Genomic DNA, 13416 nt, shown 5'->3' with positions numbered 1-13416 from the left:
TAGGCAAGTTCTGACAACTTGTGGGCCAGGTGCTCTTGCACCTGCTGCACCATTAAAATCATGACCCTGTTGTCTGCGAGGTAACTGAACTTGTGGTTGCCTGTTTAGGGAAAAAATATAGCAAAATTAGGTGTTTAGTGGGGTGCATGGAGCTTTTGGTCGTGGTGCCACTGCACCTGCTGTGCTATTGAAATCGTGACCATTGTGCTTGCTAGGTAACTGCACTTATGACTGCCTGTTTATTTGTAAAATATAGCATTGTTAGGTATTTAGAGGAGATCTGACAACTTTGGGGCCCGGTGCTGCTGCACCATTCAAATAATGACACTGTTGCCTGCAAGATAAGTGCCTGTTTAGTAGTAAAATACAGCAATATTTGTTGTTAAGTGTAGGTATGACAACTTTTGGCCCCGGTGCGACTGCACCTGCGGCAACCTTTAAATCAAACCCCTTTCAACGGCAAGGTGTCTGCAATTGTGACTGCCTGTTTAGTAGTGAAATATAGCAATATTTAGGGTTTAGAGTTCTGACAACTTACGGGGCTGGTGCTACTGCACCTGCTGCACCATTCAAATCATGACCCTGTTGTTTGCAAGGTAACTGCAATTGTGGCTGTCTATTTAGTATGAAAATATAGCATAGCTCTTGTATAGTAACGTTATTTTTTTCGTGCAATGTTGATTACAACATTTAGAATTTGATCATAATGGGTAAACAGATCAAGTTGAAAAGATCAATCCGCTTATGAAATGAAATGAAATGAAATGAAAAGGAGTTTTATAAAGCGCGACTGATGCCCAGGGGCATCCAAGCGCTACAAGAAGAAGATAGTACCTCATAATGCAAAGACACCGGGGGTGATTAGTCAGTGAAAGAGAAATGTTTTGAGCTTTTTTCGAAAGAAAAAGCTTATGCTTACCAAGTGCAAAGAAAGGTACTGATGTATGAATAGGAAATGACACAAATGTTCTAAGGCTAAAGCATCTGCTTTACACAGTAACAAAAAGCTAGAATGACAGCAGGTGTCTGCCTTTTCCGTGAGAAGAGATGTTATCTTGACAGTGAATGGCACTTAAACAGTGTGAACAGCTTTAGTAGCAGTATCATAAATGTGTGCAGCCAAGGTAAGTTAAAAACAATAAGTTCCACACAAAAGCAAATGAACACAGTAATTTGGTCATGGGAACTGATAAGATACTCCTTTTAACATATATTCAATATAAGAGATTTCACAAGGACAACACACGCGCTGTGTAGGCGAAACCTGAAAAGGTGAGGTTAAGACCCCAAAACTTTTTATCTGCCAAGCAGCCAGATGGGCTATGTGAGAAGGGGAAGCTCTGCAAGACTTCTGCCTGTGACCAGAACTTGGGGCAAAGGCATGCCTGTGTCCCTGCTGGGAGAAGAGGCAGTACCCAGGAAGACCAAGACCACCTGCCCCGAAGCCTTGAGCACCAACTCCTGCCTGCATGCAAAGACCAGTGTGCCATGTAAGGAAGAGGAGAGCGTTGGAGGGAGTTGAGAGTCATAAACACTGCTGTGGAGGTATTTACACGTGAGGAGTCTGCTCCCAGTTCACCAAGTACCTTAGCACCCTTGTATGCCGGGAGGGGCTGCCGATACCTATGTTACCAAGATATTTGGGCTGCCCCTTAAGAAAAGGACTAAGGCTGTGTTTGGCAGATTGAGCCTGCACAGTGAGAAAGCTTTCCATGATGGACCCCGAGGACTTCAGAGAACGTTGTAAATGACATCACACCCTGCCGGGCTACTGTCGGGAGCTGAAGAACGGATTCCCCTCCCCCTCGCTGGAAAGGCAAATTTACCATGCCTTCATAAGCTGAGAGCTGCTCAATAACTGGAGAAGCTGGCAGCGCCACTCAAGAGAGAGAGCCCCTGCCGCTGAGTGCCGTTGCATGGGCCGCAAGCAGCCCAACTTCTCCGGACAGGATCAGAACTTTCAGCTGCCCGATCTGAGGACACCCGCTGCAATGCTGAACATTCTCGTCTTGCAGGAGTGGGTAAAATGTGAATTGAGCCTGCTACAGGTGCTTCGGCAACATATACACATTTGACTAATTCCTGAAGAGTCAAAGGGAACTCTTGACTATAGCCTATTAATGAGCATTCCCTGGATGTGTTAAGGGAATTGTTATTACTTGTGCATGTCGGTATTCCTTTGTGTGTAGATTTAGAAATAAAACACTTTTTTTACTTATAACAACAAGTATTTGACTGGGCATTGATTTATTGTCCGTACTGTTTGCACTATGAGCTTTTAGTTGTGTTTACCCATCTGGAGCTACACTTCCCCCCACGATGGAGCCTTTGATTGTTCATCCACAGCTACCACTGAGAGAAAAGTACAGAAGGGGAACTTGGCCAAGTTACTCAGGATCCACAGTAGGTCGGGCCCTGGGACATCAGGAGTAAAAGAGCTCAACAACCATGGTTGGGCCCAGTAGATCCTGTGTACCCGGGACCCTCTGAAAGGGATTCAGACACAAGCCATTGAACTGTCAGCAGGAGCAAGCATGTCTTACTAGGTCTCAAGACACAGTGCACCTTACTCATATCTCAGCCACCATACCTAGGTAACTCCTGGACCACAATCCAGTCCATGCGGCCATTTGATTAATCCATGTATCCTTATCAACTTTTGTCCTGATGAGAACTCAAAACTACAAATATGTTCAAAATGCTGTCAACACCATTGCACACAAACTCAATTGACTTAAATGGACTGTTTTCAGAACAGACTATAGTTGTGTGTTAAACGAAACACACTCTGAAAAAAAAAGTTATGTACAGAACCAGTATTGTCTCACTTCAATATGTTTTTTCACTGGTACACATTGCACCTATATCTTTTTATTTGTCCATTTGAATTTGTGTTTCTATTGCAACTGCTGTTGGTTCTTGTTCACTGATTCTTTCTCCATATTAAAACCACTTATGAGGCTAGACTGTGATAATGTTCAATACATTTTGAGTATATATTGATATTTTAATCTTCCCCAAAATTATGAGAATTAGTTCCAGGTAAACCACTGTTCATTTACGTATTAGAGCAATGATGGCTGCTAGCCAATGCAAGTGTTTTAGGTCTGTTGGGAAGGGAATGTCACCTGCATAGTATACAGATGTGTCCCTGTGCCTTCAGTGTCAGACTGCATGTCTATATGGTACACTGACTTTCAATCAGGCCCTCGTGTTAAGTTAATCTCACTGTGAGCTCAGAGGTCTGAGCCTGTCCCTGGCTATGCAAGGTCCTGGAAGTCTCCTATGACCTGGATGGATGCACCAAGCGTGTCCTCATTAGGTATAGAGGACGACTGTCCCTGTCCTGGGTGTAGTACATAAAGCAATGGTGGCAGCATACCATGCTTGACAACTATATTGTGAACAGACATTTTTATCAGTGACACTGAGAGTGTAGCCTATAAGACTCTCTTTTATTATATTCCACTCATTGTGTGAATGCTCATAACCTTCTGCTGACACCCTGTGCGTATATTAAGAGTGTGTAGTGAGCATGTAGTACATGTGCGGTATTAGGACTGTGCGGGTGAGCAAGTCTGAAAACTGAAGCGAAAGGTATCCATTTAGGATGCCCGTAGTTGGTCTACAGACAGATTTCCCACACAGAGTAAGTGTATTGCCTGCATCCTGCGTAGACATTCCATGAAGGACCTTATTAGAAATGGCCTTCTGATTAGTTTCCAGAGCACTGCTATTTGGGTGCTGGTAGGGGTGAGGGTAGGACTGCAGTTTCTATTGTACAGCATGAGGATGTTTCTGGGTCAGGCCTGTCCTTTTTTATCTCTTCCTGACTAAAGCTTCAGAGTGACTAATACCCATGGGCAGAGATCTCACACTTTATTGTGCCCATTTTGGGGGAATTAGTTTGAAGACCGCGTCAGTGCTACCTACTGTGAGAAGCATCACTATACAAAAAGGCTGTGTCTGGAGAGCAGCCTGAGAGGGACTCTTGAAAAGAGAACCGCCTTAAACCAATTCTGAAGTTTGAGACTGTGAGCGCATTGCCCTTTCTAGAACATGTGTATGAGCAGAGACCCAAACTACCCCACTTTGTTCCAGTTCAAAATCCTTCATGGCCAAGGAAAGGGGTGCTGCAGAGAGTATTCGAAGAACTGTTGGGTTGTTAGTGCTGGTGTCTGCTTTACAGCCAGTCTCCTCAAGGTGAGGGCACATCATCTGAAATTTACACTTTCTGCTGGAGGAGCTAAGGTCCTACCCAGTGCCAAGAAGCCTGTCTGTCTGCCTGGTGAAGCAGGAGAAGAGCCTGTTTAAGAGGAGAACCCTAGAGTGCCCCTGGATGGATGGACAGCCATATAAAACTGACTGCCTGAGTGAAGCCATGAGAGACCCATTTTGCTGAGGTTAACCCTGTCTGTTAGAAGGTTCCTGGTGGTTACCACAAAAAACCCTCATGAATGCAACAGCACAGTGGTGATTGCAAGTGCCTTGGGGATAGTGGTGACCTGGTCGGTCTGCAACTGCTTTGGTGATGGTGGCCCATACCTGCCCTGAGGTTGGCAAACATCCGAAGTGGACTACATCCATCTCACAGGCGAGATGGAACTGCAGCAACTGGACCTGCACATGCACTTTAGTGCATCTAAATGGTGTTGAACTGAACCAAAGTGGTCACATGAGAAGAGATGCAGGCTGCGCCCAGCCTCTTTGGTGTCTTTCGATGACTGCATCCAAGTACCATGGGACTCCTCATGCCGCAAGGTGGTAGGATGACTAAGGCGTCAGAGCCACACTAGTCGAGCACAAGAGATTCCAAGACTACTTTCTACCCACTACACCCACCAGGGATAAGAGCATATGATAGGTATGAACTGATTGCGCTTTTGACTTCAGGAACAACAGAATCTGCACTTGACTCTGATTCATACTTCCTCCCTAATTAAGGCAAAAGGATATCAGAGATCACTTGGGGACAAGAGAAGATGACACATGGAGGAAGGTTCAGTGGGTGTAGTGCTGCAAGGGAGAATGGTGACCAGTATGCTGGTTGAATTGTGTAGTATTTAGTACTGGACATAGAAGTTATTGTGTCTCTTGGTTGATTGTTGAGTTCTGAGCGTTTGCCCTCCACACTACCTCCCTGAGAGCCCTGTGAGTGCTCGCCCTCGCTACTCTGAGTTAAGTATGGAAAGGCTCGTACTTTGCACAGTTTGCGGAGTCACACCAGAGCACCAGTAGCAAACAACTGAACCATCACTATTGGGGCCCTGTAGCCCCCATATTCTATCCCCCACTCAATGAGGTCTGACAAAGGCTATTACTACTCCATTGTTTTCATTGGAGCTACCAACATTTTAACATATCTTAAACACTAGATTACAACAGCATGCTCTCACCTTTCACGTACTTTAGCTTTTTGAAGTATTTTTCCTTGTAGCCTGCAACTGGCTTCCCTGTTTTATAGAACAATATTCTTCACAAACGTAATAAAAACAAATGTAACCAGAGGTTGCTGTGCAATAAATCACTTGGCAAGCCTTACTTCTTGATGAGATCACTGAAGCTCCTTGATTCGATAAATGTTACCTTTTGAAGGTCAGATGGGAGCAGAAAATCCTGTATCTCTTGATAGATTCAGTGCACCATATTTTGTGACAGAAATTGAATCAAAGAGAACTTTTTTTGACCTTCTGACTCTTGCACTGTTATTTGATATTTCAGGTATTTGTGGGCCGCAAGAGCACTGGTCTGACCAAGATGAGCAAATTCTGTGCAACCTTGCAGATGACGTGAAGGAGGACTACGGAGAGGACTGCATTAGGACGATGAAGGAGTGCTACAAGATGATGTTGAGCGATTCTTCTCCCGATCTCTCTCCTTTCCTCCATGATGCGACTCATGCACTTTTAGCCAAGAAGCCACACCTCACATACACACCTGGGAGTTTTGCCTACATAATCCCATGTATTTATCGCTACTTTCCTGTTTGGGTGTATGATGGCCTTGCCAGGAAGCTTTTTGATGGCTTCAATATATCACCCAGAGCCCTACGGCCAATTCAGACCCCTAACAAAAAACACAAATAGATACAATGTACATTCCTCCCTTCACCGCTGCACCTTACGTACTGGAAGTGACCTGCAGATGATACCAGCAGCATTAAAAAAAAAAGGAACACAAGGACCTCATTGACATTAACTTTTATCAATATAATTTTTTGTCATTCATTTTTAATATGGATTGAAAAACACTGGTGCTAAATGCAAGCGAAAGCTCTGTTTGCTTGTTTAGCAGTCTACATACGACTTTGCTAGTTGGCTGACACTACCCATGGACATGAACGAGGTGTAGTAGCTGCTACCCATGGCCTTCTCTTTACTGACACTGCTCTTGCTTCCTATGGCCTGAGGTCATGAAAAATCAGCATTTGTGAATTACATGACCAGCTGTACTTGATAGGAGCATATCTACCTCTCCAGTCCCTCTGGATGCTTTTACCTCACCATAATGATTATATCTCAGATTAGAAGTGTTTCATGCACACTTTTTTTACTTTGGACAGTGTCTGAAACTTTGGCCAATTATAGAGCCTTTGTTCGGGTCACCAGTAACAATGAGGAGTTCTAACACTTGCTTCTACATTACCCCAAGCTGCTGCAAATATAGTGTTGGCCTTGTCTAAGATAGAGCATTGGTTCTTCAACTGCAAATTGTAATGCAGTCCAAAAGAACAATCTATCGCCCTGAAATGAACTTGTCTACTACAGTCTGTGAACATGATTGGAGGTACAATGCTATCGTACTGTGATCTGACAGTTGTCAATGTGTGACGTTGCCTTATAAATTGGCCATAGCGATTATCAAAATATTTCAGATACATTAAATTTCAACGGGGGCGCATACTTTGCTGGATCTAGTGTGTGACAGACACCTGGGGCTGAATCATAGCCATCTCTTTCACGAAGTGTTACCTACCACAGATAGACCTGGGTAATTCCTTTTAATTCTGAATAGCAGGTATCTTCGGGGAGCTTTGGGTTGGCTCTTAAATATTTGCAGGTAAACTTGAGCTCTTAGTGTGCCAGAGCCCCTTACCCCACCCCCCCAAAAAAAGATTTGTCTTTTTAACTTTAGGCTGTGTCGGTTTTTTATTTGTTTGATCATTTCTGAAATATAGTTCAAAGACAACTTCTAGTATGTTCTGAACATCACAGCTATCAGTTTTACTTCTGTGTAAACAAGGAACAAAGTCTGCCTTATCCCCATACTGATTACTCATCGGGACCTGCCACCCTCTGAGGGGTTTTACAATTTTAGAAACAGCTGGTTTGAATATGCCCTGTGAGGACTGCTCCTCCTGTCCCACCAACTCAAAAAAATTCTAATTGAACAAAGGGACGCAATGAGCTCCAATCCAAATTTCCGAATTACATGATAAATATGGACGCTTACAAGGAATCCGGATTACCTCAAAGTAGCCTAGAGAACTTTCTGTCTTGTCTTTATTACTCACAAGTTCTCTTCCCTGCTAAACTCTCTGAGGATCTTGATGAGCGAGCAGCAATGGTACTTGAACACATTTTAAAGTTGTATTTATCTACTTACTTTTAGTATATACTTAAGTATATCCTTTCAATTAACATCACTTTTTCCTGATTTGAAATTGGACATTGAAAAATGCAAACATGAGGCACTTAAATCTAACAGCAGCATATTCAAAAGAGAGTTAGGAGCACTGATACCTCTTTGGTTTTAAAATTCACAGGGAGTGGAAAAAAACTGACCTATTCCCAAAGTGTCTATCCATTAATGAATCTCTAACTCGCAAGACAGTAAATAATAAAGGTTTAATTTGTTCAATACCGCTTTCTTTTAATACGGCTGACTGTTTTACGCTGCATTCTTGAAACCTTTTCCCAAATATGAAAGTACTGTTCCTTCCCAGGCTCAACCATTCCCTTGTCTCTGCCTGGCAAGTGGAATATTCATGTTCAACTATGTCAAGAAGACTTTTAAGTTAAAAAAATTGGGATAATGTGAGGGATGGGATTTGTAGACAGACAAATTCAGATCTTTTATCTTTAAATATTTTATGAAAAATGTTTTCAGGAATAATAAAGTGAGAAACATGATTTACCTCCTTTAGATTAGAAAACATCTGGCTACATTTTTCACTTTGTAAGCTGTTGCCAATTTTTCAGTTCAAAACACTATTGTAATATTGTTTTTCATACGGGTATTCTTGTGAAACGTGACACGGGTTTTATGTGAAACATAACACATTATAATGAACTGTTTTAGGCAAATCTTCAACTTCCTCTGATACACTAATGACTGTAAAACCAATGGAGCATGGTAAAGACCAGAAGACTCTCTATATAGCTTTTAAATGTACTAACTACATGCTCATAGCAAACTGATGTTATGGTATTTTATGTTCTTCATTCAAAAGAGCTCGTTCTCCCATACTCCTCTGTGACTTTAGCAGGAAACTCAACAGATTATTTCTAAATTTGCATGACTGTGTTCTCTATTTTGTTCTAGAACAGGCTTCAATTCCCATGATAATCCACACAACAAACAGCGCATTTATACAACTTCTTATATAGGTTTCACAGTGGTGTCAAGGCAAAGGTAGACCTTATGTCTATGCACAATTTTAAGGTGAAACACTGTATCTTGAGCCAGAGAAGGAACAGAAAAGTGCTATTTGAAAGGAGACAGTTGCTGAAAGATGACTCCTCTCTAGACAAACCTCTACCATTGATGTTCAACATTGTTCACCTTCAAGGATAAGACTGTCCCAGTTTCATCAGAACATGTTTTGGTAAATGCAGCATAAAGTTTACTTCCCTTCCTAAAACCTGCAACACCTTTATTAGCCCCTACCCTAAGTGGGACCTAAAATATGACTTGGATCCCTGTGTCAATGGGCCATGTTAACACGTTTTTTGCAGAAGGTCTGGGGCCAGAATGGCTTAAGGGTATAATCAAACCTATCTCTAAAAACATCAGTGAAGCTGTGTATTGTGGCTATTCACCCAATATTGTACCTCTCAACAGTCTTAATGTACCAACACCAGATATCCCTGGTACACATACTATCCTTGAGCGGTCGACTCCATCTTCAGTAACATTTAATGTGGGAATGGTCTCCATTTTCCTTCCTTCAACAAGATACAGCTGTGGCAGAGCAGCCACCAGCAGATCAATTCAAACATCTAAATAGTGGATGTGATGGGCCCTTAGTCAATGCAGCCCTTCTAACAGGGGAGTTGTTTTCTGTGACAGAGTTTAAAACCAGGTGTATTCATGGAACGGAAAGAGTTAAGGTTTTAAGTGATTGCAGTTTTCAATTGCAAAAATTAAAAGTAATTGTGCTTTTGTGAATAGGGATATTGTGGTGGGAACTGCTGGTAATATTGTTAATTTGTTTAAAGTTCATTGTAGTCAGGCTCTCTGGTTAAGCTATTAGCAGTTTTGCAGGCCCTATCTGTGTCAATGGTACTGTTAGTGAGTGGTCTGAAAAAACACTATTTTAGAATACCTTATATCTTCAATGAGTGTTAATAGTAATAAGGAATAACTACCTAGTCTACAGATGTATACAACCTAGGCTCTTTACTATCTTTTATTGAAAATGGTCTCTTCTCTTCCTAAATGGTCCTTGTGCTTAGCAGACCATCACTTTGAGTTCCAAGCATGTTACACATAGAGTCCAAAAAGAGGAGAAATCTAACATATCTAAAAAGCAAAACACACATTTCACCTGAATGTCTTCGTCCTCGAAGCTCTCTCGCTATCAGTTTTTTTCTGAATAGGGAGAGAGCTCCGAAATGGCTTCTGAAATGGCTTTGTTAGTTTGGCCTTTGGAACAGTTGTTCCCAGGGCCTGGATGTCACATCAGTGGTATACAATGTTATGCATGTGTCTCACCTATGGCTTTGTAACAGTCACATAAGGAGTAATATGTATTCGTCCAACGCATTACCCCTTCCACCTAAAGCAGACCGTGGAGAGTGGAGAGTTGGTTGTGAACCCTCTCTCTAGAAGGGGATCCTGGCAGTTTTTATGAGGAGCCAAAGATACATACTTCCATCTCCTATGGAAGGCCATGACTAGAGTCCTGGAGATGATGGGAATAAGCACTTCCAGTGGAAAAGATAAGACTGCAGAGCTTTCCATCTTGGTGGTGTATTGTCTATCGGCACATAACTAATATCAAATGTTTTGCATTTGACTGTTCAGAAATCAACTCGCCTATCTCAAATATCCTGGGCTTACTAAATCCAATGCCATTTGTCTTCACGTCAGTTTTGTTTTCAAAGTCTTACCACCAAGTTATTCATGGTGTGGCACAGGACAAACCAGAAAAATAGCCATAACCAGGGTTCTCCATTGGAGAAAACTGAGAGAACCTGGCTTGTGAGTACTGCAAACTTGAAAAAATAGGTTTGCTCGAGATTGGTTGAGAGAAGAAACAGTATTTAACCAATCTCATACCTTTATACAAACCACAGTGACATTCCTGGTAAACCTCTGAATACTATTACACCAAAGTAAGATAGCATTTTCTAAGGAGCGGCAGGTGTTTTTAAGAAAGCGGCGGATATATATCCAGGACATATCACAACTGGGATGGTGGTTCAGTGGATTAATCCAACCATTTGTGTTTGACCTCATGGTCTCAAGTTAGAATCCCAGCTAGTCCACTCAGACTTTCATTCTTCCGAGGTCAATAAAATGGGCATCATTGAGTTGGGTAACAAAAACATCTGCTGTTCACCCCCAAAAAGACCTAAGACTAGGGCAAACATGTGGTTTACAAGTACATATGTAAAGCATAACATAGCATGTGTTATGAAGAGGGTGAACAGTTACTTTATGGAGAAGGATAACCAGTACACAGGAAGTATGTAACTAATCAGACAGATCACTCAGTACAAAATGTAAGGACCAAACGTTTCTAGAAAAAAAGTCAATGTTGACCAAGAAAGCACTGCAGGAAGACCAGTCCCTGATATTCTAGCATACCGTAAAAGGAAATGCAACAATTCTTACCAGCAATATTCATTCAAGGTATAGATTTCCCTTAGCACTCCCTGGGCTGGTACTCCAAAAGGTAGGTCCACTGGATTACCTGCTAATTCCATTTAGATAGAACATAGGGGCATATTATCAAGGACGGCGTTAAAATTATCGCCGCTTTAGCGGCAGAAAACTGTCGCTAAAGCGGCGATAATCGGCTAGATAATACGTCCTGGAGAATTCCCATAGAAGCCCATGTTCACACCGGAACCTGGGTTTCTATATGAATTCCCAAGGGCATATTATCAAGGCCATTATCGTCGCTTTAGCGGCAGTTTTCTGCCGCTAAAGCAGCGATAATTCTTAACTCCGTCCTTGATAATATGCCCCTAAGTTTCAGAAAAATGCTCTTAACATCCTGCTGCCAAGAATGATGATTTGGCGGCCTCTCACAAAGTTTTCTAGCCCACTTGTTGTACATTCTTTTCAAGGGACACTGATAGATCTGGTGACCAGCATACGCATCTCTAGCCACCAGTACCAAATTATATTCTTTGGTGTCTTGAGCAGGGACATCCTATTGCTGAATTATAGGCTCACATGTTATATCAAGATTCTATTTATACATCTTTTTTATTTTGTTTGTTTTTTTACAGAGTGTCATATAGCGCAAACTTGACCGAATCGGGTATCAGAGCGCTTTATATAGCACCAGTTACATTACATGAAGACACATTCATTTTTGTTAGGCACGGGGAGATTAAGTGATTTCCCAGAATCACAGGATGTTCAGCGTCATTGCCGAGACTCGAACCCAGTTCCCAAGATTCGAGGTCGACCGCCCTAGCCTTTAGGCCAACTCCTCTCCCATCTTTCCTTCTAAAGATGAATTTGCATGTGTTTTATATAATTCAACTGCATCATTTCTATCCCCACCCACCCCATTTTTCCCCTGAGCATGCACATATTACCCAAAGTGGCTTGGTTTAAGCTTTGCATTTTCTAGAAAGTGTAACCATTTTTATTGTATGCAGATCCCATGACTACTATCCAATAAATAGTTTTAACATAACTTGTGAAGACCGTCTGCCATGTCACTTTTCATTTAAATGCCAACACAAAATTTGATAAACATTTCTCTGATGCACCTTTCAATTCGTGGACTTCTCGTCTCAGCTGCCATTGTGTTTAACATCTTCTGTAGCCTCTACACAACATTACATTTTGGTCATTCTCTCTACATTCTAGATCTTGGATGGTCAGTGAACTCTGCACTTTTCATTAGATTTCTCAGACTAGGAAAATAAAATTCCTTAATCATAGCTCTTTTGCTCAGTGTCCACTATGGTGAACTAATTGTATCTTGTTCCAGTACCCTGTAGTACAGATTATTCTTCTGTGTGGCACATGTTTTTCGCACATGACAATGCTTTACGGAATCTTCCTAGTATAAAAAGCTAACGTGTTTATAGATTAGAACTGGTCCCCATGAATGTCCCTGCAATATTGGCCTATTATAAATATGTGTCTTGGACGTTAGCGTGTGATATTACCTTGAAACGACATTTGATATGTTTCTGGTATCCACTTATTCCACTCGCTTTGGAAACATCTTCAAGGACAATAAATCAATCAATCAATCAATCAATCAGTGACACTTATAGAGCGCGCTACATACCCGTAGGGTCTCAAGGCGCTGGGGGTGGGGGGGGGGGGTGCCGCTACTGCTCGAACAGCCAGGTCTTCAGCTTCTTCCTGAAGGAGAGGTGGTCTTGGGTCAGGCGCAGGTCGGTCGGGAGGGAGTTCCAGGTTTTGGCGGCCAGGTAGGAGAAGGATCTTCCTCCTGTAGTCGCTCTTCGGATGCGGGGGACGGCGGCGAGGGCGTGGTTGGCTGATCGGAGGTGGCGTTTGGGAGCGTAGAAGTTGATCCGGCTGTTGAGGTAGCTCGGGCCTTGGTTGTGTAGGGCTTTGTGTGCGTGGGTGAGGAGGCGGAAGGTGATTCTTTTGTTGACGGGGAGCCAGTGAAGGTTTCTCAGATGTCCGGTGATGTGGCTGGTTCGTGGGATGTCGAGGATGAGTCTGGCTGAGGCGTTCTGGATCCGCTGGAGTCTCTTCTGGAGCTTGGCGGTGGTACCGGCGTAGAGGGCGTTGCCGTAGTCCAGTCGGCTGGTGACGAGGGCCTGGGTGACGGTCTTCCTGGTCTCGGTGGGGATCCACCGGAAGATCTTCCGTAGCATGCGTAGGATGTTGAAGCACGTCGAGGAGACGTTGTTGACTTGCCTGGTCATGGAGAGGGAGGAGTCCAGGATGAAGCCCAGGTTGCGTGCATGGTCTGTCGGTTTGGGTGCGGTGCCCAGGGCGGGAGGCCACCAGGAGTCGTCCCAGGCG

The 13416-nt window shown here is 42.9% G+C and overlaps 1 protein-coding gene across 1 annotated transcript in view; it reads left to right on the top strand.

Moving 5' to 3' along the window:
* HSD17B2 (hydroxysteroid 17-beta dehydrogenase 2) overlaps nt 1-8515 on the top strand; it is a 303859-nt gene extending 295344 nt beyond the window's left edge. Inside the window, exon 5 of the mRNA XM_085639054.1 lies at nt 5722-8515. Within this exon, the coding sequence (XP_085495180.1) occupies nt 5722-6086 (365 nt within the window). The 3' untranslated portion in view covers nt 6087-8515. The remainder of the gene's footprint in view (nt 1-5721) is intronic.
* Nucleotides 8516-13416: the final 4901 nt, after the last annotated feature.

This window comes from Triturus cristatus, chromosome 12, assembly GCF_964204655.1.
Source record: "Triturus cristatus chromosome 12, aTriCri1.1, whole genome shotgun sequence".
NCBI classification, from domain to species: Eukaryota; Metazoa; Chordata; class Amphibia; order Caudata; family Salamandridae; genus Triturus; species Triturus cristatus.
The sequence above is the reverse complement of the archived record's forward strand: the minus strand, read 5'-3'. Positions and strand labels throughout refer to the sequence as shown.